The sequence below is a fragment of the Moschus berezovskii genome, chromosome 22, assembly GCF_049115385.1.
Source record: "Moschus berezovskii isolate FMDL1 chromosome 22, NW_MosBer_1.0, whole genome shotgun sequence".
Lineage (NCBI taxonomy): Eukaryota > Metazoa > Chordata > Mammalia > Artiodactyla > Moschidae > Moschus > Moschus berezovskii.
In genome coordinates, this window is record NC_142481.1 from 9,521,843 (window position 1) to 9,544,907 (window position 23,065).

At 54.7% G+C, this 23,065-nt stretch overlaps 2 protein-coding genes and 1 pseudogene across 2 annotated transcripts; 1 reads left to right on the plus strand and 2 right to left on the minus strand.

Moving 5' to 3' along the window:
* Positions 1–540: 540 nt before the first annotated feature.
* Positions 541–1,228, plus strand: LOC129546194 (charged multivesicular body protein 5 pseudogene; annotated as a pseudogene).
* A 5,302-nt stretch (positions 1,229–6,530) lies between these two features.
* INAFM1 (InaF motif containing 1) lies at positions 6,531–8,353 on the minus strand. Its single transcript, XM_055411763.2, has one exon. It carries the CDS (start codon positions 7,308–7,310, stop codon positions 6,882–6,884), a length of 429 nt encoding a protein of 142 aa, XP_055267738.1. The 5' UTR covers positions 7,311–8,353; the 3' UTR covers positions 6,531–6,881.
* Positions 8,354–8,872: 519 nt separating this feature from the next.
* CCDC9 (coiled-coil domain containing 9) lies at positions 8,873–20,466 on the minus strand. Its single transcript, XM_055411760.2, has 14 exons — positions 20,410–20,466; positions 19,412–19,485; positions 19,180–19,284; positions 17,352–17,453; positions 16,928–17,173; positions 14,997–15,080; positions 14,726–14,899; positions 13,999–14,180; positions 11,696–11,742; positions 11,441–11,573; positions 10,888–10,978; positions 10,418–10,814; positions 10,004–10,096; positions 8,873–8,991 (listed from the first exon to the last, which is right to left on the minus strand). Exons 2-14 carry the CDS (start codon positions 19,412–19,414, stop codon positions 8,888–8,890), a joined length of 1,761 nt encoding a protein of 586 aa, XP_055267735.2. The 5' UTR covers positions 19,415–19,485; positions 20,410–20,466; the 3' UTR covers positions 8,873–8,887.
* Positions 20,467–23,065: the final 2,599 nt, after the last annotated feature.

A 23,065-nucleotide genomic window follows, 5' to 3' on the forward strand; every position in this document is an offset into this window, starting at 1 on the left:
GGGTCAGGAAAATCCCCTGGAAAAAGAAATGGCAACCCACTCCAGTATTCTTGCCTGGAGAATCCCATGGACAGAGGAGCTTGGTGGGTCACAGTCTGTGGGGTCGCAAAAGAGTCAGACAGGACTTAGCAACTAAACAACAACAAAGTTTTTGTGTATCTCTTACCACAATAAAATCAGTGCAGACATGCAATGGACTTACCATGGTTATTTTTAAGTGAATTACTAAATTTTTTAACTTCTCAATCTTAATACTTAATTTATTATTGATAGATGTAACACATATACAAAAAAGAAAAAAACTCCTCAGTCCTCAAGAATTTTTAAGGGTGTAAAATGAATCCTGAGGTTTCTAGTTTTGCTCCAGTGTTTAAGTTTTCTTAGCGGCCGCCCCAGAGAAGGCAATGGCACCCCTCTCCAGTGTTCTTGCCTGGAGAATCCCAGGGACGGGGGAGTCTGGTGGGCTGCCGTCTATGGGGTCGCACAGAGTCGGACACGACTGAAGCGACACAGCAGCAGCAGCAACAGCAGCCGCCCAAGATGAACCAATTCTTCAGGAAAGCAAAATCCAAGGCTCCTGCCGCCCAGCTTGACCGACTGCATTGGCACAGTGGACAACAGAGCAGAATCCATTGACAAGAAGATTTCTCGGCTGGATGCTGAACTAGTGAAGTATAAGGATCAGATCAAGAAGATGAGGGAGGGACCTGCAAAGAATATGGACAAGCAGAAAGCCTTGCGGGTTTTAAAGCAAAAGCGGATGTACAAGCAACAGCAGGACAATCTCACCCAACAGTCATTTAATATGGAGCAAGCCAACTACACCATCCAGTCATTGAAGGACACCAAGACGATGGTTGATGCTATGAAATTGGGAGTAAAGGAAATGAAGAAAGCATACAAGCAAGTGAAAATTGACCAGACTGAGGATCTACAAGACCAGCTAGAGGATATGATGGAAGATGCAAATGAAATCCAAGAAGCCCTGAGTCGTAGTTATGGCACCCCAGAATTAGATGAACATGACCTCGAAGCAGATTTGGATGCACTGGGCAATGAGCTTCTGGCCAATGAAGACAGCTCTTATTTGGATGAAGCAGCAGCTGCGCCCATGATTCCAGAAGGTGTTCCCACTGACTCGAAGAACAAGGATGGAGTCCTGGTGGATGCATTTGGATTGCCACAGATCCCTGCTTCATAGACTTGCATCATTCAAGTACATCGTATAAAATAAATGCGCATTCTGGGACTGGGGAATATTTATTTTTCCAAGTTTGCCTTAACAGATTTAGGTTTCTTTCCTTTCCTTGGAGGAAAAGTTAATTATTTTTCTTTTATTTTTTTTTTCCAATAAGAGACTCATTGCTTGGAGGCTTTCTTTATACTAAATTTTTATTCCTTTTCTCTTATGAAAGACTAACTTACTTAAAATTATCACTGGATATGTCCATCTTAATTCCTTAATAATAGTTTTGAAATAAAACCAAGGAAATTGAAATCTTTTAAATTCTGTGACAGCATATCTCCATAATCTCAAACTGACCTGATAAACTGATGGCAAAGGAGATTGGTGGGACTGTCCATATTATGATTCAAATCCATTTTCTCTTGTGGTGTTATAGGTTGGTTAAAGTGATGGCCTTTTTGGGTGAGTTTTGTTGTGTCTTGTGAGTAAATCATTACTGTGTCCAGTGTTGGAATGGAATTATCACTACTGTATCATGGATGGATATTTTGATTCTGTGGTTCCTTCAGTATTACAGCTGACTTGTAATCAGTAATGAATATTTCTTGATATTTAATGTATAGGACATTTATTTATACTCAATAAATATTTTTCAAAAGGAAAAAAATAAAATAAAATGAATCCTGAGACCAACAAGTGTGAGAACTGCTGTTCCACGTACAACTGAGGTGAACTGAGCTGCCCCTGGCCCTTCTCTGCAAGAATCTGCGAGCTCCCAGGAATTAAAGTTTCTTCTGGCGCAAATAGACAGGCGCCCTCTGGTGGACGTATAAGATATAGCTTGGCAACGCAAAATTTCTGAGTCATTTGCAGAGTTTGCTGAAATTCTAAAACGGAGGCAGAGATGGTCTCATGAAATGAGGACTTAATTTCAGCATTTTAACTTTAAACTCTGAACTATGCCTCCTTTCCTGCACATTCGCACACACACTCACACACACACATATGCATTCGGAAACCCACAGTCACATTCACACACACAAAATTACACGCAGACCTAAGTAGATGTTCACAAATACAGTCACACAGACACACAGACAAGATAAATCGTACTCATTTACACACAATCTCTCACACAGACCCCCCATATATACACACAGAAATACTGTGACACACACAAAGAGACACAGCTTCACACAGACACACTCATATAGTCATACACACAGACACACTTTCACATGCACTCACACACACTAAAAATAGTGCATCGTTAACAAAGGGGACCAAGTAAATGAACATCATCCTCTATTTTTAAAAAAAGATTGTAATGGAAAATGAGTTTCTTCCCAAAGCCATTAAATAAATGTTGAACAAATAATTAAGATGAATCTAGGTTTGGCAGCGTGCCCAATTAGAGGCCCACAATCCCTTAGCTGAAGTCTTTGGGGACAGACGCGTTTCAGAACTCAGAAATGTTCTAATTTTAGAAGGGTAATTCTGAGCGAATGCTGTATATTATGTAACACTCCCAGGGGCTTGAAGCCGACCCCTCTCAATCAGACATGTTAATATATTTGCAGCAAAACGTGTGAAAATTCACGCCAGCGGAGATAAATAAGGACTGTTAAGAATGCATATTAGCTGGCTTGCCACCATGTGAGTCTAGGCCAAAATAATCCCCAGAAGAAGGGGGAAATTTTTTTTTTTTAGGGGTTTTTGAAATTCGGAATTTCAAATAAGGAATAGCGGATTCTATCCGAAGGCCCTTCACACATCATCTACGTATACTCTCTTGAATCTTCGACTTCAACTTGGACGTGAGGGAAGACGCCAGGAGCCTACGGGACGGCCGCTCTTTAGCGCCCCTTCCTGGCAGCCCCAGTCCTCACAGTTTGGCTGAGGAGTTGGGCTGTCTACCGGCTTGGGCCAGATACCGCGGTAGGTCCTGATTGGTCTAAACCTTCAGCGTAATCCCGCCTTCACTTAACAGTGAGTGGCTCAGGGATCCACATCTTAACCAACTAGCAACTGACAGGGACAGGTCGCTGGCACAAGCATTGGCTCTGGACTTGTCATGTGACCCAAGCTGATCCAATCAGATTGAAGGAAAGCCCTTTGCCGCCTAGGAGGGACCAGCCCTCCCTTAGCTCTGAAGGATGGTAATGAGGAGCGCTTGCTGCTGCTGCTGCTAAGTCACTTCAGTCGTGTCCGACTCTGTGTGACCCCATAGACAGAAGCCCACCAGGCTCCCCCATCCCTGGGATTCTACAGGCAAGAACACTGGAGTGGGTTGCCATTTCCTCCTCCAGCTATAACTCTTCTAGCTATAACTGATAGTAAAATATATATATATATATAAAATATACAAATAAACTTTTTGTAGCCTGGATGTGTGGGTACCAGGTGAAGCCGCTTGGCGATGAGGCCAGAAAGAACCGGAACGGTTTAGATCCCTGTGGTGGCCATGGAATGGCGCTGAGCAGCTCTCCCTTTAAGAGATTCTGCTGCTGACAGCTGTCACACATGCCTCCCTTGGGCTCACACAGTGGGTACTTACACCAGTCCATTGCAGCCCCTCCAGGAGTCCTCTGATGGGCAATTCTTGCTCAAGGACAGCTCCATAGACACATAAACCCCACCCCACCCAGAGAGGTACAGCCAGAGGCACCCCTGACCCATTCCCTCCTTCTCATCTTAATATTTATTTGGCTGCATCGGGCCTTAGTTGCAGCAGGTGGGATCTTCTATCTTCGTTTGGGCATGCAGGATCTTTACTTGCGGCATGGAATCTCTTGAGAGATCGAGTTCCCCACCAGGGATCAAACCCAGGCCCCCTGCATTGGGGGTGCAGAGTCTTAGCCACTGGACCACCTGGGAAGCCCCTCCCTCTCTCCTTTCACAACTGTCAGACTGATGGGTCATGGTTGCACACACTGCAACTGTACTTAATATCCTGAATTGCACAGTTCAGACTGGTTAAAATAGTAACTTCTATGCCAAATGTAATTCATACACACACATTTTGACCACCCGCCCGTCCTTTCCTCTCCATCACCACCCTGGTCTAGCCACCGTTGTCCCTCATCTGACTCACCGCAGTGATCTCCTTTCTGGGCTCCCAACTTGCACCCCCACCCCCTGCATTTCATTGCCCACGTGGCAGTCAGAGGATCCTGTTAAGAGGACCTCTTACCTGAGGTTAAGCCTCCACGTCACTAAAAGCCAAACTCCTCACCCTGGCCCATGGGGCTCTGTACAAACTACCTCCATTCTCTTTTCTCCCACTAGCCCCCTCATTCACTCTGCTCCGACCACACTGACATCGTTGCCGTTCCTTGGACAAGCTGAGCACCTCCAGCCTCAGGGCCTTTGCACTTGCTGCTCCTGATCCCTGGACCACTCTTCCCCCAAGACTTGCAGATCCTGCCCTCACTTTTCTGAGGCTTCTAGCCAGTAACCAGCAGCTTCATCACTCCCTATCCCCTGATTAGTTTTCTCCTTTGTGTTTATTATTACCTGACATAACACATATGTAAGTTATTCATCTCTATTTCTTGCCTGTCTCCCCACCGACATACCGGCTCCATTGAGAGTATAAATGTCTCCCTGTTTTGTTTCCTACTGTTTCCCCAGTGCTTAAAATAGAGCCTGGCACATGGTAAATGCTGCATAAATATTTGTTAAATGAAAGATTAAAAGATAGCGGCCAAAACAGCCTGAGAGGAACAGGAAGAGAGAGACCAAAAAGGGAGGGGGCGGGGAGGAGATGGGGGAGTGAGGGACGCTGAACTAGGGCAGAGATGGGGAGGGTCGGTCGATGTTTAGGAGAGGGGGCTTTCCTGCTGATCCAGTGGTTGAGACGCCACATTTCCAACGAGGGGGGCGGTGCGGTCCATTCCTGGTCAGGGAAGATCCCACATGCCATGTGGCACAGCCAAAAGTTGAAAAAAAAAAAAAAGATGGAGGAGAAAAGTGAGGAAGGGAGAAGCAGAGCTGAAGCAAGAGCAACAGAGCTGAGAGCATGAGTCAGAACAGAGAGATAGAAGCAGAGACGTGGAGAGGCATGAGAGAGAGACTCGCAAACAGAGACAGAGACGCGTGCGGACAGAGAGCAGACAGGAGAAGGCGGTGCGGGAGACACAGAGAAGAGAGCAGCAGAACGGGCTGGGGGAAGAGCGTTGAGAATCAGAGAGATGGGAGCCGGCGCGAACAAGGATGGAGTCCCTCCCTCTAACTCACCATTGGCTGGTGTCCAGAGCTCTGGACTGACTGGCAACCCTTGGGATCCAAGCTGTGGCTTTTAAAGCCCCAGGGACAGAGGAGGGTTAGCTGCCCAAAGTCACACAGCTAGTAAGAGGAAGAGCTGGGATTTGAATCTGGGTATGTTGGCTCCAAGATCAGTGCCGCTAACCACCATCTACACTAACTGAAAAGGGGTGCCGGCTTCCTGAATTCCACTCATCCCGGAGACCCCTCCGGGAAGTGGTGCTGAAGGGGTAGAAGGAAGGAGGGGAGGTAAACAGATTGACGTTCCTAGCCTGGTACAGATGGACAGCTGTCCCAGTCTGAAGGAGGAGGCTCCTCTTCACCATCCTAAGAAAGTCTCCAGTTCAAGGGAGGTGGTCATACAGGTAATCACTTCCTGCTTGTAGGGTCCTATACCCTGCCCAGAGCTAGACCCTAGTCGTCTGGGTAGGAAAACAGACTCAGCCACCTCTGACTGTTTTAGCAGGACTCAGGTTGCTCTGCCTTGGTTTGCAGGCAACACTGCAGACCAGAGAGGCAGTACTAAGCTTCAAAGGCAGCTGGGTGCTTTGATAACTTCCTCTGTAATTTCCAGAGGGGTCCTACCACCACCCTTGTCCATGTTCATCTCTCAGCTCCCAGGAATATGAACTCATGCTCTTCCAGCAGTATCCTGACTTCTCCAGGTGATTTAACTTCCGTGCCGGACACTATACTTATACAAATCACAATCCCCAGAAACCCAGTTCTGAGATCACCCCATCTCTCGTCTCGTCTCCTGTGCTGTTACCGGAGACCAGCCCTTTTCTCCCCTCCAGAGGCACTTGTCCTCTGCAAGCATGCAAAAACCTGCGAAGCCCTTCACACCGTCTGACCTTCAACTACCTTATTGCGGATCAGCGTCTTCTCCTCACCCCAAGCCAGAAAATACATGATGGCGATGGAAGAGGATAATGACACCCCCCTCCACCCAGGGAAGGGGAGAACGCACACAGCCCACCCAGGGTGAGAGGCGATGCCCTGACGCCAGGAAGAGCTTGCCCTCACAAACTTGAGAGGGGATGCCCCTCTGCAGACAACACGACAAACACAGCACGAGGCAGCTGGGGCTGGAGTTTATTGCAGGTGGATAGATGCACACGGAGATTCAGGGAGGGAGGGGAGGGGCAGGCTGAGGACTCCGTGCACAGAATCCTACGGAGGGAGAAGCAGGAGACAGTGATCAGTATGACGTCTGCCTGGTGGAGGACCCGGCCTGACGGCGGAGGAGCTGCGAGAAGCGAAGACCAGAGCCGGCTCCCCTTCGTCCCCCATTCTTCAGGATGACGGCTCCGCAGACACTGGACGATGTCATGAAGACGGAGCCAGATACCAATTTGGGACCGGCGCATCCGCAGCGAGGGCGCCGGGCTGTCGAAGGCTGGCGGTCCATCCTGGGTGAAAAGGAATGTTACCCGGGTCCTCGCCCCACCGCGGCCTCCGGCGTCTTCCCCAGCGTCTGGCGGCTCGGGCGGCGGCGGCTGGGGTCGCTGTGGCGGCGGCGTCGGCGCGACAGCTCGAGCTGGAGTCTCGGCCCGCCAGGGGCTCCCAGGAGGCAAGAGACCGAGGCGGCAGCGGGGGCCGGGGCAGGCAGCGCACCCGCCCGGGCGCCACACGGAGAGGACTGCGCGCTGGGCGGCGGGCCGGCTGGGTCGGCAGGGGGCCGCGTGGGAACCCAAATGAGACCGTAGTAGACAGCAAGCAGCACGGCAGCCAACGAGACGCACAGAAAGTAGGCGCAGACCGGAGCTAGGCGCAGCCAACGGCCCCGCGGGCCCTCGCTCAGCCCTGCGCCACCAGGGCTCTCTCCGCCGCCGCCCACGCAGCTCGTGCCCCGCATCCCCGCAGCCCACTCGGCCCGGAGCCACAGCCCGCACAGGGCCCGCCCCCTGGGCCCGCCCCCTGCGGAGGACCGCCTCCGCGCTTCTCTCCCCGTCCAACCCCACCCCCGCCAGCGTGGCCACGCCCCCGCGCGGGCGGGCCTCCTCCGGGCTCTAACTCTCCCCAGCCGAACCACGCCCCCGCCAGCATAGACACGCCTCTTCGCGCTCTAGGCCCTCCCCCTCATCAGTCTCCGGCCAATCACTAGCAAGCTAAGACTTAACCACAGAGTCCTGACCCCGCCCTAAGCATGCAATACCTCGCTTTTTCTCAAATGTTGGTCTCGGCCCAGCCGACTCCTACCAAGCTTCGGTGTTATGCCCGCCCCGAAGCTTACCTCCGCTCTCTTCTTTCCTTCTCCCCGCGCCCTATCCATCCCCTTTCGGAACTCAGACTTCTCCCCAGCATCTATATCCGCCGTTCCCTTGCCAAGCTCGGGCCTTTTAAGCCCTGCTCCAGTTGTAATTTGCCTTTAGCCAAGTTAAACGCTACTCCAGCATTCGATTCCACCGTCTTCTCCCCCCACCCTCATGTATCTTCAATCCAGATTCCGCCTCTTTTCTCCTCCTGACTCCACTAGTTTGAGCACCCCATTCTAAACCAAGCTCTCTGCTGCTGGCTGCGCCCCACACCGGCGTTAGGAATTCCCATCTCAATCTGCACTGTGGTTCTACCTCACTTCCTAACACCCTTCCTTGTTTTTAACTCCATTAGAATGCGGGCCCCAAACATCCTAACCACGCCCATAATTGGACGCGCCTCTTCCTCCATATTTTGTCTCTTCAGGTCTAAATTCAGACCCCGAAGCTCCAGCTCCGCCCCGCACCCCAGTCACGCCCCCTCCCCATCTCCTCCCCCACCACCCTCAATTTCTCCCTCTCTAAAGCCATGGGGTCCAAAGTGGGCTCCGGGGAGAACAGAGCACAGCTCGGAGATCCAGACTAAGCCCCTCCTGCCGCCCCCTCCCCATTAAGGCGGGGAAGCGTGAGTCCCCTCCCAGCAGCGTCTTCAGGAATTCGGGGAGGCCTGTGGGAGGGGGGGAGGGAAGACGTATCAGCGGGGTGGAGGAAGAAAGAGCCCCTTCCTCCCGCCTCTGCCGCCACGGACAAGCCCGCCAAGCACAGCAACCCATCTACCCCCGCCAGAAACACAGTTCAAAGGTTAGCAGAAGCACTGCGTTTAATAGGGACCAGTTCTGCGGCCGGGGAAATCAGGTCCTTCAAGAGCCACTGGTTATTAAGCCATGCCTCAGATGTAAGCTCCTGGAGGCAGAAAACGGCCCGGGAACTGGCACCTACACCCCCATGGCCTCCAAAAGTGGCTAACTCGGGGGTGCCTCAGCCACCCTGGGGCCACCGCGCCCCCTATTTGTGAGACTGGACTATTGCCCTGGCCCCACCCGGTTCACTATCCCTGGCTCCTCCCCCCGCCCTTACATTTAACCCTCTCCTGGCTGGAGTGGCGGAAGCAGAGGGTAGAGGAGCGAGGCGGCGGAAGGTTAGTGCAGAGCGCGGAGGCCGCAGTCGGCGGGCGCGGTCAGCGGGCAGCCCCTGGTGAAGAAGCGGCCGCCACCACTTTGCAGAAACGCACCCTCTGGAAGTCGGCGATCTCTGCCGTCTCTTGGCCCTCGGGGTCCGCCTCTGCGAAGAGAAGGGGCGGTCACCTGAGGGCAACAGTAACCCCGCCCCCCACCGCCGGACCCCGGACACCTTAGCCCCGCCCCTCCGCCCCACCAAGCCTGGCCGCCGCCCACCCTGCGTTAAGCGGTTTACGAGTCTCAGGCTCCTTTAATCCTCACAGCCCCGCAACAGATCCCCGTTTACGATGGAATACATAATCTGATACAGCAAGATCGCAGTCACGTGACCCAAAGACAAAGCGCTTCGGGTACCCCGACCTCAGCAGCTATCCTAAACTCTGTCCTCTCCCATCCCAGCCTCATCCCACGAACACAAGCCAACCTCTAGCAAGCCTGCCCTACAGGATCTACCTCCACGTCCCTTGCCCACCTTCTGAGTCCTAACCAGATCTTCCTTGGCTATGCCCCCAAGTCCTAACCCCTACTCCTTGGGAAGGTTGGAGGTCCACAACACAGCTTCCGCCTGGTGGAGGTGGAAACTGGGTTCTGCCCGTTGCTCCAGGTCTGCTAGACTCCACAATTTTTACCCCAATATTTTACGTATTTCTAATTTACCCCATTTACTAATTTACACCTCAAAACTGTAACCACGCCCACAGCTAGATCCAGTACTCCTTCCCAATTCATTTTTGACCGATTTGTATTTCAAATCCTTCTCTGAGCTCCTATCAATTTAACCCGCCCCTTGTTTCTAGATTATTTGCAGAACCTCTGCGGTAGCCCTCTACCTCCTAATCCCACCCTGGCTCCACCTCCTCACCCCCAAATACACTCAATTCCTAGTGGCTCGGCCTCCAGGAAGTCCTCCCTATAGCTCCACCCCCTTGACCCTGGATTCGTTCCCACCCAGCAGCCTAACCCTGCCCCCCTCACCCCATCTCCGGGCCAGTAGCTACCCCACACCCATAATGGAGACGCATCCACTCCATTCTACTGCCCCCAAACCCTCCTCCCCTCAACCAAAGAGGAAGTGGAAGGCAGGCCACCTCCACCACCCCTGCCACTCCCCCAACCTGGAGCTGCCTCAGACCCCTCTTCTTCAGCTTTCTGGGTTCCTGGGGCGCTGGGCCCACTCTCCAAGGAGGCAGGGGCTGGCTGGTCACCTCCTGGGGAAGGGGGAGGCCCAGTCAAGCCCATTCCCCTCCAAATACCGCACCCCCCTCAAGACAGAAGGCTCTGGGGGAGTGAGAGGGGGTTTAAGGACACACATGGGAAGTGTCATTTGAGGAAGTGATCTTTTATTGGAGAGGGCACTCTGAAGGGCTCCAGGGCAGGATCTGGGGGTGGGCCTTCTAGAGACAGGCATGGACCGTCCTCCCTAGCCACCAGGGCACACAAGGTCCCAGGGTCCTGAGGGTCCCCCATGCACCCCTCGAGCACACACACAAGCAGTCAGCTTCATGCATTTTCAAACGACCAGGCCTCACCCGGAGAGACAGCATCTGCCGGGTGGGCGGTCCGGGGAGAATTCAGCTCCATCTCTTCACCCCAGTCGGACACAGGCTGGTGGCCCCCGGGGGGCGAGAAGGGGCTGGAAGGTGTGGCGGGAGCCTGGGGGAGCGGCAGGGGCACTTCCGGCCTGGCGGGCTCTTTGTCGCCCTGTTCCCTGGTGGGGCTCCTGCTGGGCTCAGCCTCCTGGGGTTGGTGATCTCCGGCTGGCTCTTCTTCCTCATCATCAGCCTCCTCTTCTTCCTCGATCTCCTCCTCCTCCTCCTCCTCGTCATCCTCACTCACGTCTTCCCACTCCTCATCCTCTCCGTCCTCCCCCTCCTCCTCGCCCTCCTCCTCAGGAGGCCGATGGGCCGGGGCCGGGGTCTCAGGCAGCTGTGAGGAACACAAGGCAGGTCAGGGAGAGGCTGCAGGCCCCAGGCACCCCACGCTGTGCCGCCTGCCCTACCTGCATGGGCGCCTCCTTGGGGAGAGCAGATTGCAGGGGCTCGGGAGCTGTGGACACGGCCTCCTTCGTCTCCCAGCGGTCATCGTGGTCACTGGAGGGGACAGAGGAAAGGAATAAAGCCCAGATGGACAGGAGGAAGGGGCTTCCCACCGCAGGCTCCTCCCCACACACAGAGCTGCAAAATTCAACAGGTGGAGAGAGCGGGTCTTTGGGATTTCCAGACAAGGAGCCATCAGGCTAGAGCACCGAGAAGGAAACAGGGCATGTGTCCCGGGTGTCAGAGGTGGCCAGGTAGAGAGGGGAAGGTGGGCAGGTAGGTGGGCAGAAGAGATGGGTGGGAGGGCAGGAGGGGAGAGATGAGGGTAAAGCGACAGCCAGGCCTCGACGCCCCCAAAACCAAGTGCCTGACCCACAGGAAGACAAGTGCCCAAGAGACAGATGGGGCCAAGAAAGGACAGAAATATCCCCCAAACGCACAAGCCAGAGAACAACCAGGGGCAGAGCCACACAGTCCCGCTGGGGTTGTGCTCGTGCAAGAGAAGGGCGCCCCCACCTGTAGGCACGGGGCGCTGCCTTAGGCTGGGGTCGGCTGCTCCTCTTCTTTCTGCGGCTGACCTCAGTTTTGTGCTGGGACAGGAACTCCCTGAAAGTGGGGGGCTTGGGGGGCCGGGCCCAAGCCTGGTCATCTGCAACAAAACCCAGGGGAAGTCGGGGGTGGAGGGCACGGTACAAGCTACCCCCACTCCACCCTGCCCCAACCCCCCTGGCCCAGCCAGCTGCTTCACCCCACCCAAGAACTCCCACTCACCATAGCGGTGGGATGGTTCCAGGGCCACGGCTGGGCCATCCTTGAACCTGGGGAAAGAGAAAGGGGTGAGCAGGCAGCTGGTGACCCAGGGAGAACCGGTAGGGCGGGAAGAGTCATCGGGGGAGGTGGAGGCCACGGGTAGAAATCAAGATCACAGGCGGCAAGGTCGTCAACCCGCATGGGGGAGCGTGTCACTGATTAAAGCACAGGATCAGGTGAAAGACAAAGGGCAAATGTGACACGGTGGTACAAACACAGAAAAATGATCAGCATTTGACAGCAATTCCCCACCTCAACAAAAATGTGAAAGTACAACATCCCCAGCTTCCGGTCCGCCCTCATCTCCCATCTCGCCTCCCGAGCTTAGCGAGTTCTCCTACCACAGAGCTCCGGCCTCACGACCTTTGCACGGGCCACTCCTGGGGCTCGCTTCCTCCGCTCTCTCCGGGGCCCGCTCCATTACCTCCTTCAGGCCTCAGCCTAGAGGCCTTCCTAAACTTTCCGACCACGTATTATTACATACATTGTGTTGCATGCCAAGTTGCTTCAGTCATGTCCAACTCTTTGCGACCCCATGGACTGTAGTCCACCAGGCTCCCCTGTCCATGGGATTCTCCAGGCGAGAATACTGGAGTGGGTTGCCATGCCCTCCTCCAGGGGATCTTCCTGACCCAGGGATTGAATCCTCATCTCTTATGTCTCCTGCACTGGCAGGCGGGTTCTTTACCACTAGTGCCACCTGGGAAGCCCAATGACATCCATTATCTAGGTCTAAAACAGGAGCCTCCAACCCTCTCCATACTCTGCTTCACTGTCCTTCAGCATGTGACCATAGCTCTATTCACTGCAAACCTAAGACTAGCTGCAGGTTGCTATGGGCCCGTAAGAGGACTTTCTCAGTCTTAAGTCCAAGAACATCTCCGCAGAAGCTCACCTGCCTCCCCCTCAGAAATATCAGCTACGGTATCTGTGCAAAATGTTTCTCACGCTGGCAAAGGCTTAGCTCACAATCCAAAAATAGAAGCTCTGACCTCCAGGCACACAGACAAGATCCTCTTTCTTTAGCCAGTGCTGTGGCAAAGGATAGAGGATGATGTAAAAACGACAGCTGGCCATTTTAAGATTGCCGTTCAGCAGCTCTTCCAGAATCTTCTCAGCCTTTGCTTTGGCAGTGAGCCCTCCTGTGGATGATGTCTTCGCTTTAAGTTTGACTAATGGGATGTTTCCTGGGACCCGAAAGGTGACAGAGTCAGACCTGAGAATAATAATGCCACCGGGATAAGGTGCTTGGGTAGGTGGGGGACATAGAGGGATGAAGGGAGGATGCCAAGGGGTCATCGCTGTAATTCTCCATGCCCTCCCTGCATGAGAACTCACATCCGCACCCTTGGCTGTGGAACCACTGCAGTACCCACAAGAATTGACAGAGTTTAACTTCCCGCTGGAGCAGGGGGGTCTGCTGGCTAAAAGAACGGGGAAGTGTCTCTCTCCCTCCTGCACACCTGCCAGCACTAAGACCCAAGATTCCCCCAGCAGCCCCTTCCCCCAGCGCAAAGTCCAGAATGCACACATGCAGGGTGGAAGTAAGCTCAGCCCCAGCTGGACCCACAGCTCCCAGGCCAGCCTGGATCAGCCCAACTTAGAAGACCGCTGAGCACAGGAGCAAGAAATGTTTGGGGACTTCCCTGGTGGTCCAGGGGTTAAAAATCCACCTCCCAGGGCAGAGGATTTGGGCTCAATCCCTGGTCAGGCAAGCTAAGATACTACAGGCCTTGGAGCAACTAAGCCTGCATGCCACAAGAACTGAGCCCAGGCACCCTGGAGCCTGCGCGTCACGATCAAGAGTCTGCACGCCATAACTAAGTCCCGACGCAGCCAATACATAAATAAATGGTTGTAAAAAAATCTATGGCTGAGTCCTTTTGCTGTTCATCTGAAACTATCACAACATTTGTTGTTACATTGGCTATACCCCAATACAAAATGCTTTTGGTGTTTAAAAAAAAAAAGGAAAAAGAAACGGCTCTTCTGTGCCCCCAAGATTTGGCAATGGTTATGCAGTGTTGGCAACCCACTCCAGTATTCTTGCCTGGAGAATGCCAGGGACGGGGGAGCCTGGTGGGCTGCCATCTATGGGGTCGCAAAGAGTCGGACACGACTGAAGTGACTTAGCAGCAGCAGCATGCAGTGTTACCTAGCTTGTGCTAACTGATATACAGGATGAGAAACCGGAGAGGCCAAGAAGTCAGAAGTCAGGGCCAAGGTCGAGGAGCCCCACAGGGGTGGGCAGGGCGGAGACTCACATGCCATCCGTCTTCTCGGCATCCCACTCCCGCCGCCACTGGCCGGTGGGCTTGCGGTGCCTCTGCAGCCGCTCCTGGTCGATCTTCTCCCGCTCCTGCTTCCAGCGCAGGTACTCGGACCGCTCTCGGCCGGTCATGGAGAGCGTCATATCCCCGGTGCCGCCCAGGCCGGCCCGGCGGCCCTGCCCCCAGCAAACGGGCAATCAGGGCTCCGCCAACCACTCTCGCCCCTGCACCCCTTCCCTGAGGCCTTCTAAGCTCCTGGGTAGAGCCCCTGGCTCAAGGAGACAGAAAGAGGAGGTGACAGGGTGGAGATCAAAGCCATATCTCCTCATGTGGCACCTCAGAGAGGCCACCCCAGATCCTTCTCTATTCTCCATGCCCTCACCTGGCTGGGCTGGAGCCTTCTTCCCAACTTTCAGCATTATCTGACATCTTACTATATGGCCACTGATTTAGCCCCAGCACTCTAAACAGTGCCCGGCCCCTGGCCAGTACCCAGTAAACATTACTAACGTTAGTAAGGAAGAAAATCACACCAAAACAGATCATAAAGCTACAAACAGAAAGTAGTATGGCTCTGGGGCAACCATCAACTGGAGGGAAGCCTGAGTGCAGGGCTGCAGCCTCTTCCTGCTCTGTGCCCGGCATTCGACACACATCCCTCCCCGTGGAACCCAGAGACCGGCTGCTGGGCGGTAGTCCTGGCCCAGCCACCCACACCCACCTGCCGCTCCTGCTCGAGGCCGTAGCGCACCCGCTCGAAGTCAGGGCCCCCCCAGTTGCGCCCGTGCCGGCGGCTGCCTTCCCGGCGGTCCCGCTCAGGTTCCTCCAGGGGCCCACTGCGTCGCCGAGGGTCGTCCAGGAAGTTTCGCACCGGGTTGGGCTCCAGAACGCCTTCCTGCAGTCATGCGGAGTTGGTTGGGGGTGGGGGTGTTTGCGCGCTCTCCCGACCCGGCGGCTCCGCCCTGACGCCAAGGGGCGCCCGTGGCACTGACCCGCTGGTTGCGCTCGTACTCAGCAATCTTCTCCATCTCCTCGTTCATCTTCTCAATGTTCTGCTTCCGCCGCTCCTCCCACTCCTTGTTGGGGGGAGGAGGGGAGGACAGAGAGACATACAGGGAGTCAGAAAGAAACAATCTGCTGAGGCTCTCTCCTTAGACCTGTTATGCAAGGTAGCCCCTGGCTGGCACCTGGACACTGGCTCTCTGCACGTCCTGTCAACAGTTAACCAGTAAGCAGAGCTCCACGTGCCTAGACTTTTTTTGCAAACGATACAGTGTATGCTGAACACCCCCTTTCCTTCCAGGGTCTCGAATTTGGGTGTGTTCTAGGCAGAGGGGACCTATGTGACCAGCCTCGGATAAGAAGCCTGGGTACTAGCTCTCTAATGAGTCCCCAGTAGATGAACTTTTGACATGTTGTCAGTGAAGAACAATTAAGTGCAGCCTATGTCCTTGGGCTTCCCTGGGTAGCTCAGTGGTAAAGAATCCGCCTGCCAATGCAGGAGACACAGGTTTGATCCCTGGGTGGGGAATATCCCCTGGAGTAGGAAATGGTAACCCACTCCAGTATTCTTGCCTGGAAAATCCCATGGACAGAGGAGCCTGGCGGGCTACAGCCCACGGGGACAGAGTCAGACACAACTTAGTGACTAAACAACAATTTGTGTCTCCACTGGACACAGACTCTTGGAAGCTAGCGCCTGGAATCCTCCAGACTCTGGCTCATGGGCCCTTTCCCTTTACTGATTTTGCTTTCTATTCTTTCCCTGTAATAAATCTCAGTTGTTAATCCTTCTGGCAAAATGCTGAGCCTGGGAGAGGGGTTGGGGACCCCTGCAATGGCTGCCACAGTAACAACGTGACAGATGGCCAGGTGACCCCCACGATGCATTCTCCTCCCTTTCTTCAGTTCAGTTCAGTCGCTCAGTCGTGTCCGACTCTTCGCGACCCCATGAATCACAGCACACAAGGCCTCCCTGTCCATCACCAACTCCCGGAGTTCACTCAAACTCATGTCCACAGAGTCGGTGATGCCATCCAGCCATCTCATTCTCGGTCGTCCCCTTCTCTTCCTGCCCCCAACCTTTCCCAGCATCAGAGTCTTTTCCAGTGAGTCAACTCGTCGCATGAGGTGGCCAAAGTATTGCAGTTTCAGCTTTAGGTAACAGTTTTTCCCCTCTGGGTGGTAACAGAATTTTAGATGAGCATGTGCCCAAGATGCTGGGAACACTTGTATTCCCAGCACACAAGACTCAGCACACAAGAGAGAAATAAACTTCCACTTGATTAATGCCACGGCACTTTGGGGTCTTTCTAAATATCCTTAAGCAACATACATTGAGTGCTTAATCTGAGGGTTTCTATGCCTGATGTCACACGATGCTTATGAAAACTTTTAAACCTGATTTTCATTCCCATTTAAGAGTGAGAACTGGAATCTCCTAGAGGGGAAGTGAGCTGCCCAAGGACAGGGAACTCATAGAAAGTTGTCCCCTACGCCACCAGGCTGGGCAACTTCCCACTCTGCTGATCTGCGTGGTGGGCGCTGAGAGCAGGTACAGGAAGAACCTCACCACTCCCTACCAACTAATTCAAGTAATGACACAGAGAGAGCGCGTGGGCATGCGCACACAAAGGAGGAACGCATGCGCGCGGGGCAGAACCCACCGGAGAGCACCAAAAAGAGACAAAGGGAAGGGAAGGCAGGTGAGCAAGCACACAGCGAGCGCAAAACGGGAGACAGAAAGAGACAGGCTGGTCTGGGGGAGAGAAGAAAGAGAAGAGGTGAAAAAAAGCCGGCGCGAGGGTCCAAGAAAGAGAACAGAGGCAGTGAAAGATGAAGGAGAAAATCCATTTGAGAGCAGAAACAGAGCAACAGAACACTGCGCCTCCCCAACGGACTTCAGCCCCCTCTCGGCTCCTACCTTGGATTTGCGGTCGGCAGTCGAGGCATCGCCACCTCCAGAGAGATGAGGGGACCCCCTGAACCGACCCCTCCGGCTGCGGCCCCCAGCACCTCCACGAGGCTGCTCCCCGGGACTGTCTTCCCAGCTGCGGGATGTCCGGCCCATGCCTGCCCGGCCTCCGTGCTGAGGGGGGATCCGGCCTCCCTTGCTGACCCCTGGAGGCCGAGGGGTCCCTGGAGACCTCCGGGAAGGACCCAGGTTCTTCTGGAAAGGGGGGAGGGGGGGAAGGTCACTGGGGCAGGGAGACCAGGACACCCCAGGCCCAGAGGGCGGCTGCCAGGATCGAGGGCCCCACAGGCCTGGGGCAGCTGGGAAGGCTCGTAGATCTCAACTCTCACCCCCTCGCAGTCCTCACGAGTTCCCACCCTGGAGTGGGGCTCACCATTTCCACTGCCACATTCTCCTTCTCCAGTGAGCGGCCCTTCCGGGGAGCTGTCACTGCTACTCCCTCCAGTTCAGCTTTTTTCCGATCCTCCTCAATCTCCTAGGAGATCAGATAGTGGGTATCAGGGGTCCTGTGTACCAGCCAGATTCCCACAGTCCCCTGAATATCCCCAAGTCAGCCCCAGCGCAGACCTCTGTCTGGAGCTCTAGACAAGAAAGCTGGTCACTTCTTCCCTCTAAGCGCACCGGGCTGTTCTCCTGCTCAGACCCTCTGAGCCAGAGTTAAAGGCTCCCCCACAGCCAATGGGGCTCCACAGGGTGTGGTCTCATTACCATCCCACCCTCATCTCCCACTCTTCTCTGGCTCACTGTGACCCTCTCACTGTGCCTGGAACATACCGGGTTCAAACCTGCCTCAGGGCCTTTGCCCCTGCTGTTCCCTAGGCCGGGAATGACCCTCCTCCATAGATTCTCCAGTCCCTCACCTCCTGCAGGTCTCTGCTCAAAAGTTCCCTTCTGAGGAAGGCCTTCTCTGACCAGCTCGCCTGCCATTCTCCACACACCATCCCGCCCCCATGACATTATGTCTATTTTGCTTCTTAGACAAAAGAAGCAAAATATGTTCCTCCCCATAACAGAATCTACTCTGGGTCAGGGATATCTGTCTGTTTTGTTCACTAATGTATACCCCAAACCTGGAACACTGCCTGGAACACAACAGAGGTTCAACATCCTTTTTTCTTTTTTAAATGAATGAACGCATGAAGAATGAATGAATGAAACCTGCTCCTCCTCCTATCTCAGGGACAGCCCCAATACCTACTCTGGCACCTGTGACAGGACCTGGGCCTCATCCTGGATCCTCTCCGCACCTCCCACCACCGCCCATCAGTCACTGAGTCCCTCCCAACAGCCCTGTCGCAGGCCAGGCACCTCCTCTCCATACGGCCCCCCAGCCCTCGCCCCCGCTGAAGCCCCTGCCCCAGTTTCCTCCTCGTCTCCAGTGTCCTCTCCTCCCATCTACCACCACACAGCAACCGAAGGAATCTCCCCACAAACCTACTCTAATCTGGCCCCACTTCCACTCAAAGCCCTCGATGGCTCCCCAGTGTCCTTAGGAAAAAGTCCAAAGTCTTAGCCTTATGGCCTTCCGGGCCCTGCGTGGCCAATATCCTCCAACTGACCCTCCAACTTTAAGGTCCAAGTTTTTGCACAAACTGTCCCCTCTGTGTGAAGTGTGTTCTGCTCTCCTTTTCAACTAGTTGGGACTTCCCTGGTGGTCTAGTGGTTAGGACTCTACGCTCCACTTCCATGGGCCTGCATTCAGTCCCTAGTCAGGGAACTAAGACCCCCACAAGACATGCGGTGCAGCCAAAAAAAAAAAGACTGGCTAACATCTACTCACCTTTAGAGTCTCAGAATCCCTTCCTCCAGGAAGTCCTCCTTAATATCCCCCAGGCTGGGTGAAAAGCCCCACCTGGGCTCTCACAGAACCCTGACCTCCTCCATCCCAGGCTGGCCCACTCACTCATCACTGACTGAAGCCATAGCTGGGCCCCTACTGGCCTGTGAGCCCTGAAAAGGCAGGCCCGGGGTCCCCTCCATCACCGCTGCCGCCACAGTGCCACTGAGCAATGGGCCCTGGTGAATATTTGTGAATGAACAAACCAATGATGGAATGAAAGGAGGAATCGCAGGCTGAGGCCCTTGGCTTTTACCCTGACAGAGATGAGGAGTCATGAAAAGGTTTTAAGGAAGGGAGAGGTGAGGGAAACTCACTGCGGGGAGGAGAGGGGATGGGGTCTCCCAGGGCGGGGCTAGGGCACCTGGTAGCGCCGGATGAGGGCCTCATTCTTCCGCCGAAGAGCCTCGATCCTCTTGTCCAGCTCAGCATCCTTCTCCTCCTTCGATTTCAGATCCAGTGTGGCTGACTGAGAGGGGCGGACAGATAAGAGGCTGAAAACCTCTACCTGCCCCAGGGTCTGCTAGTCAAGAACCTCTTCTCCCAAGCCCCCTGCCCCAAAGCTCAGATCTCAAAGACCCCACTTTTCTTCTCACCATTCCACTGGCAGGGTGGGACCTGGGTCCCAGCAAACCTCCCCTGCAGAATCTGGACACAGCACTGGGGGCTCCTGAGGGCAGAGGGAACAGAAGGACTAAGGCCAATGGCTCCACTCAATCTGTCTCTTCCTGTCCCAGACTGGGGGCTCCTCAAATGCACACACTGCACGTGCACGCGCACACGCGCACACACACACCCTTCACTCCAAGGGACACACACACAGACACACACCCTTCACTCCAAGAGACACATACATACACACACACACCCTTCACTCCAAGGGACACATACATACACACACACACCCTTCACTCCAAGAGACACACACACACCCCCTCCCTTCACTCCAAGGGACACACACAGACACACACCCTTCACTCCAAGGGACACACACACCCCCCCTTCACTCCAAGGGACACACACACACACACTTCACTCCAAGGGAATACTTGCCCTCACACACACACCCTTCATTCCAAGGGACACACAAACACACACCCCCTTCACTTCAAGGGACACACACACACCCTTCACTCCAAAGGAATTCTCGCCCTCACTCCCAGCCCCTCTTCTTGAAGCCCCTCTTCAAGCCCACCCCCTACCAGGAAAAGTTTAGACTCAGTCCTCTCCACAGGGTTTTGGACCCATCCATTTCCTATGTAAACAATGTAGTCACACACACCCTGGGAAAGTTCTGGGCCCGCCCCAACACTTAGGAAAACACCCCACACAGATCCCTTCAAAACGAAAATCCTAGTTCAGTCTCCACACCCCTCTGCTGGGAGTTTAAAACCCAGGCCTCTACTCCAAGAAAGCTTTAGAAAAAGCCTCTCCCATGACCTGCGCAAGAAAGCCCGACTCCCTGTGCCCAACCTGGTGCTGCTCACATCCCGCTTAATCGTCTACACCTGACTCTCCCCAGGAATTTCAGCGACGTCTTATAACCCTACACTCAACAAATAGTCCGAGCTCCATTCCTATTCGCTGCCCCTACCGTCAGGGATATTAAAGCCCCGCTCCAGCACCCCAAAAAAGATTCCTCCAACAGACCCAGGACCCCCTGGCGACGCTTCCCGGGTCTGGTTCGGCCTCCCGGGTGAACACCCTCCCCGCCCAGGCGCAGACAAAACTGCCCCGCCCTCACGCGGCTTTCTAGGGAAAAGCTCCAGTCTCCACCCGGTCCGGAACGCCACAGCCCCGCCCCGAAGGGAGGCAAACTTTCCGGCCCCGCCTTTCCCGCCAAACTTCTGACCCCGCCCACATGGCGTCACTAACCCCACCCCCTTCCGGCGTCCGACCGCCCCGGCCCACTTCCTAGCCCCGCCCACAGAAGCCCCAGGCAGCAGCCTAAACCCGCCCCCTCCTCCTCGCCTTCTGGCACCGGTCCCGCCCCGGCTCACCAGCCAACACTGTGGCCCCGCCTCCGATTTGCTGAGCCCAGCCTCTGGTCACACCCCCTGGCTCCGCCCCCGCCCTTTACCTCAGTATCTGGCCCGGTACCCGACGTCCCTAAATTCTGGCTCAGCGGCCCGGTTCCTGCGTAACTTTTTGGCTCCGCCCTACCGGCGCCTGTCCCCGCCCTCACCCTCGGGTCAGCCCCTGGCCCCGCCCCTGACTTCCTGGACCCACTTCCAGGACACGCGAAACTTTCCGGCCCCGCCCCTAGTCCGCCGGGTACTATTTGGCCCCGCCCCCAGTCCCGGCATAACTTTTTTTCGGGCCCGCCCCAGCTGCCCACCACGGCTCCGGACGCGTCCGGAGCCCGGCCCACCCAAGCCCTGCCCCGCCGACGGCCCGCCCCCTCAGCACCCTTCTAGCTTCCCATGTGGGCGTCCAGTCCCCGCCCCCCGCGGAGTACTGTGGCCCCGCCCCCGCGGGCGGCGGGCTACACCGCCAGCGCCCGCGCCCGCTCCCCCCACGTGGGGCGTCAGGCCCCGCCCTCTCCGGGCGCGCTCCCGGCCCCCTCCCCCGGTCACCTGTCCCGGAGACCCCGCGGCGTCCGCGACTCCGGCTCCGTCGGCCTCCGCGTCTGCAGCTCCCGGGCCACGCGCGTCACTTCCGGCCTGCACCACGTGAAGAAGGGAACTGAAGCGGGATACTTCCGCTCTTGCAGGCCTGTTTCCGGTAGCCTTAAAGGCACGGCGCTCCTCCCCCGCAACACCCCCTCCTCCCAACCCCCCACGCCGGGTGGAGGCGGGACTGGGCTGAGCGGGTGTTCTGCAAGCTTGTTCTACTGTTTTCTACCTGAATGACCTCCTTCCAGGGAAAGGAAACACCATCCTCTCTCTGGTCTCTATTTGCGTCTCGTCTTTCCTGGTTCCTACAAGTAAGGTGCCAGGCGCTGGACTGACTCCTGGAAGCCTGACCTGCCAGCTTGTGCTGGGGGGTGGGCGGAGGGTCCCCCACCCTCCTGCCAGTGAAACCTTACAGTTAGTTGTAGGAGCTCACAGTCTTCAATGGAAGGAATCTCTTCTTCATCCTCTGAATCAGCATTGAGTGCCAGCTCTGTACTGGGGGGATAGGGAAGTGGGGGTTAAGGTGATGAACAAGGCAGACCCCATCCCTGGACTCATGAGGAAAGGCACAAGTACATGTGGAATGACAGAAAACAGAACTGCGGGGGGTATCTTGTGAGAGAGCTGAGGATACAGTGAGGGGGTGGCTGTCCAGGCAGGGGACACAGCCTGTGCAAAGGCTTGGTGCTTCTAGGGAACTGGGAGATGGTCAGAGGAGGATCTACTGGGTTTGGCTACAGAGTCAAGAGGGTTACATGGATTAAACAAAGCTCAGACATAATTTACCTATTGTTACAAGTGATGATAAATGCTATGGAAACTCTTACAAGAGGAGGTAACAGTTGTTAGTGGGCAGACCAGGTTTCCTGAGATTTCTGATAAATTTAGTTTGTGGTCTAAAACATGGAAAGGGAAAATACCTGGCAATCCACTGCCCCTGTATGGTTATCATTAACAGCCTTTCGGAGACCTTCTCTACACATACAATTTAATTTTCTTAAAATTCCCCAAGAATTCCTTGGTGGGCCAGTGGGTAGGACTGAGTACTTTCACTGATGGGGCCCACGTTCAATCTCTGATCAGGAACTAAGATCCCACAAGCCTCGAGGCACAGCCACAAAAATAAATAGATAAACAAAAAATTTTCAAATACCTACCAAAATCACTGCATCACCTGCTTCAGTTGTGTATTCAATTGTCACCTCTTCTTAGAGGGCTTCCTTGAAGCCACTCATTTGAAAACTGTGAAACCTCTCATCCTTTTCTCTTTCAGTTTTACTTCTCCATCTTACTGTTTTCCCTCTAAACTGCCATGTTTCACTGTCTTCTCTCATTGTTCAGTCTCTAAGTCATGTCCAAATCTGCAGCTCCATGGACTGAAGCACCCCACGTTTCCCTGCCCTTCACTATCTCCTGGAGTTTGCTGAAACGCATATCCATTGAATCAGTGATGCCATCCAACCATCTCATCCTCTGTCACCTGCTTCTCCTTCTGCCTTCAGTCTTTCCCAGCATCAGGGTTTTTCCCAATGAGGGGGCCAAAGAGTTGGAGTTTCAGCTTCAGCATCAGTCCTTCCAGTGAATACTGAAGGTTGATTTCCTATAGGATTGACTGTTTACTGACTTCTTTCTCAA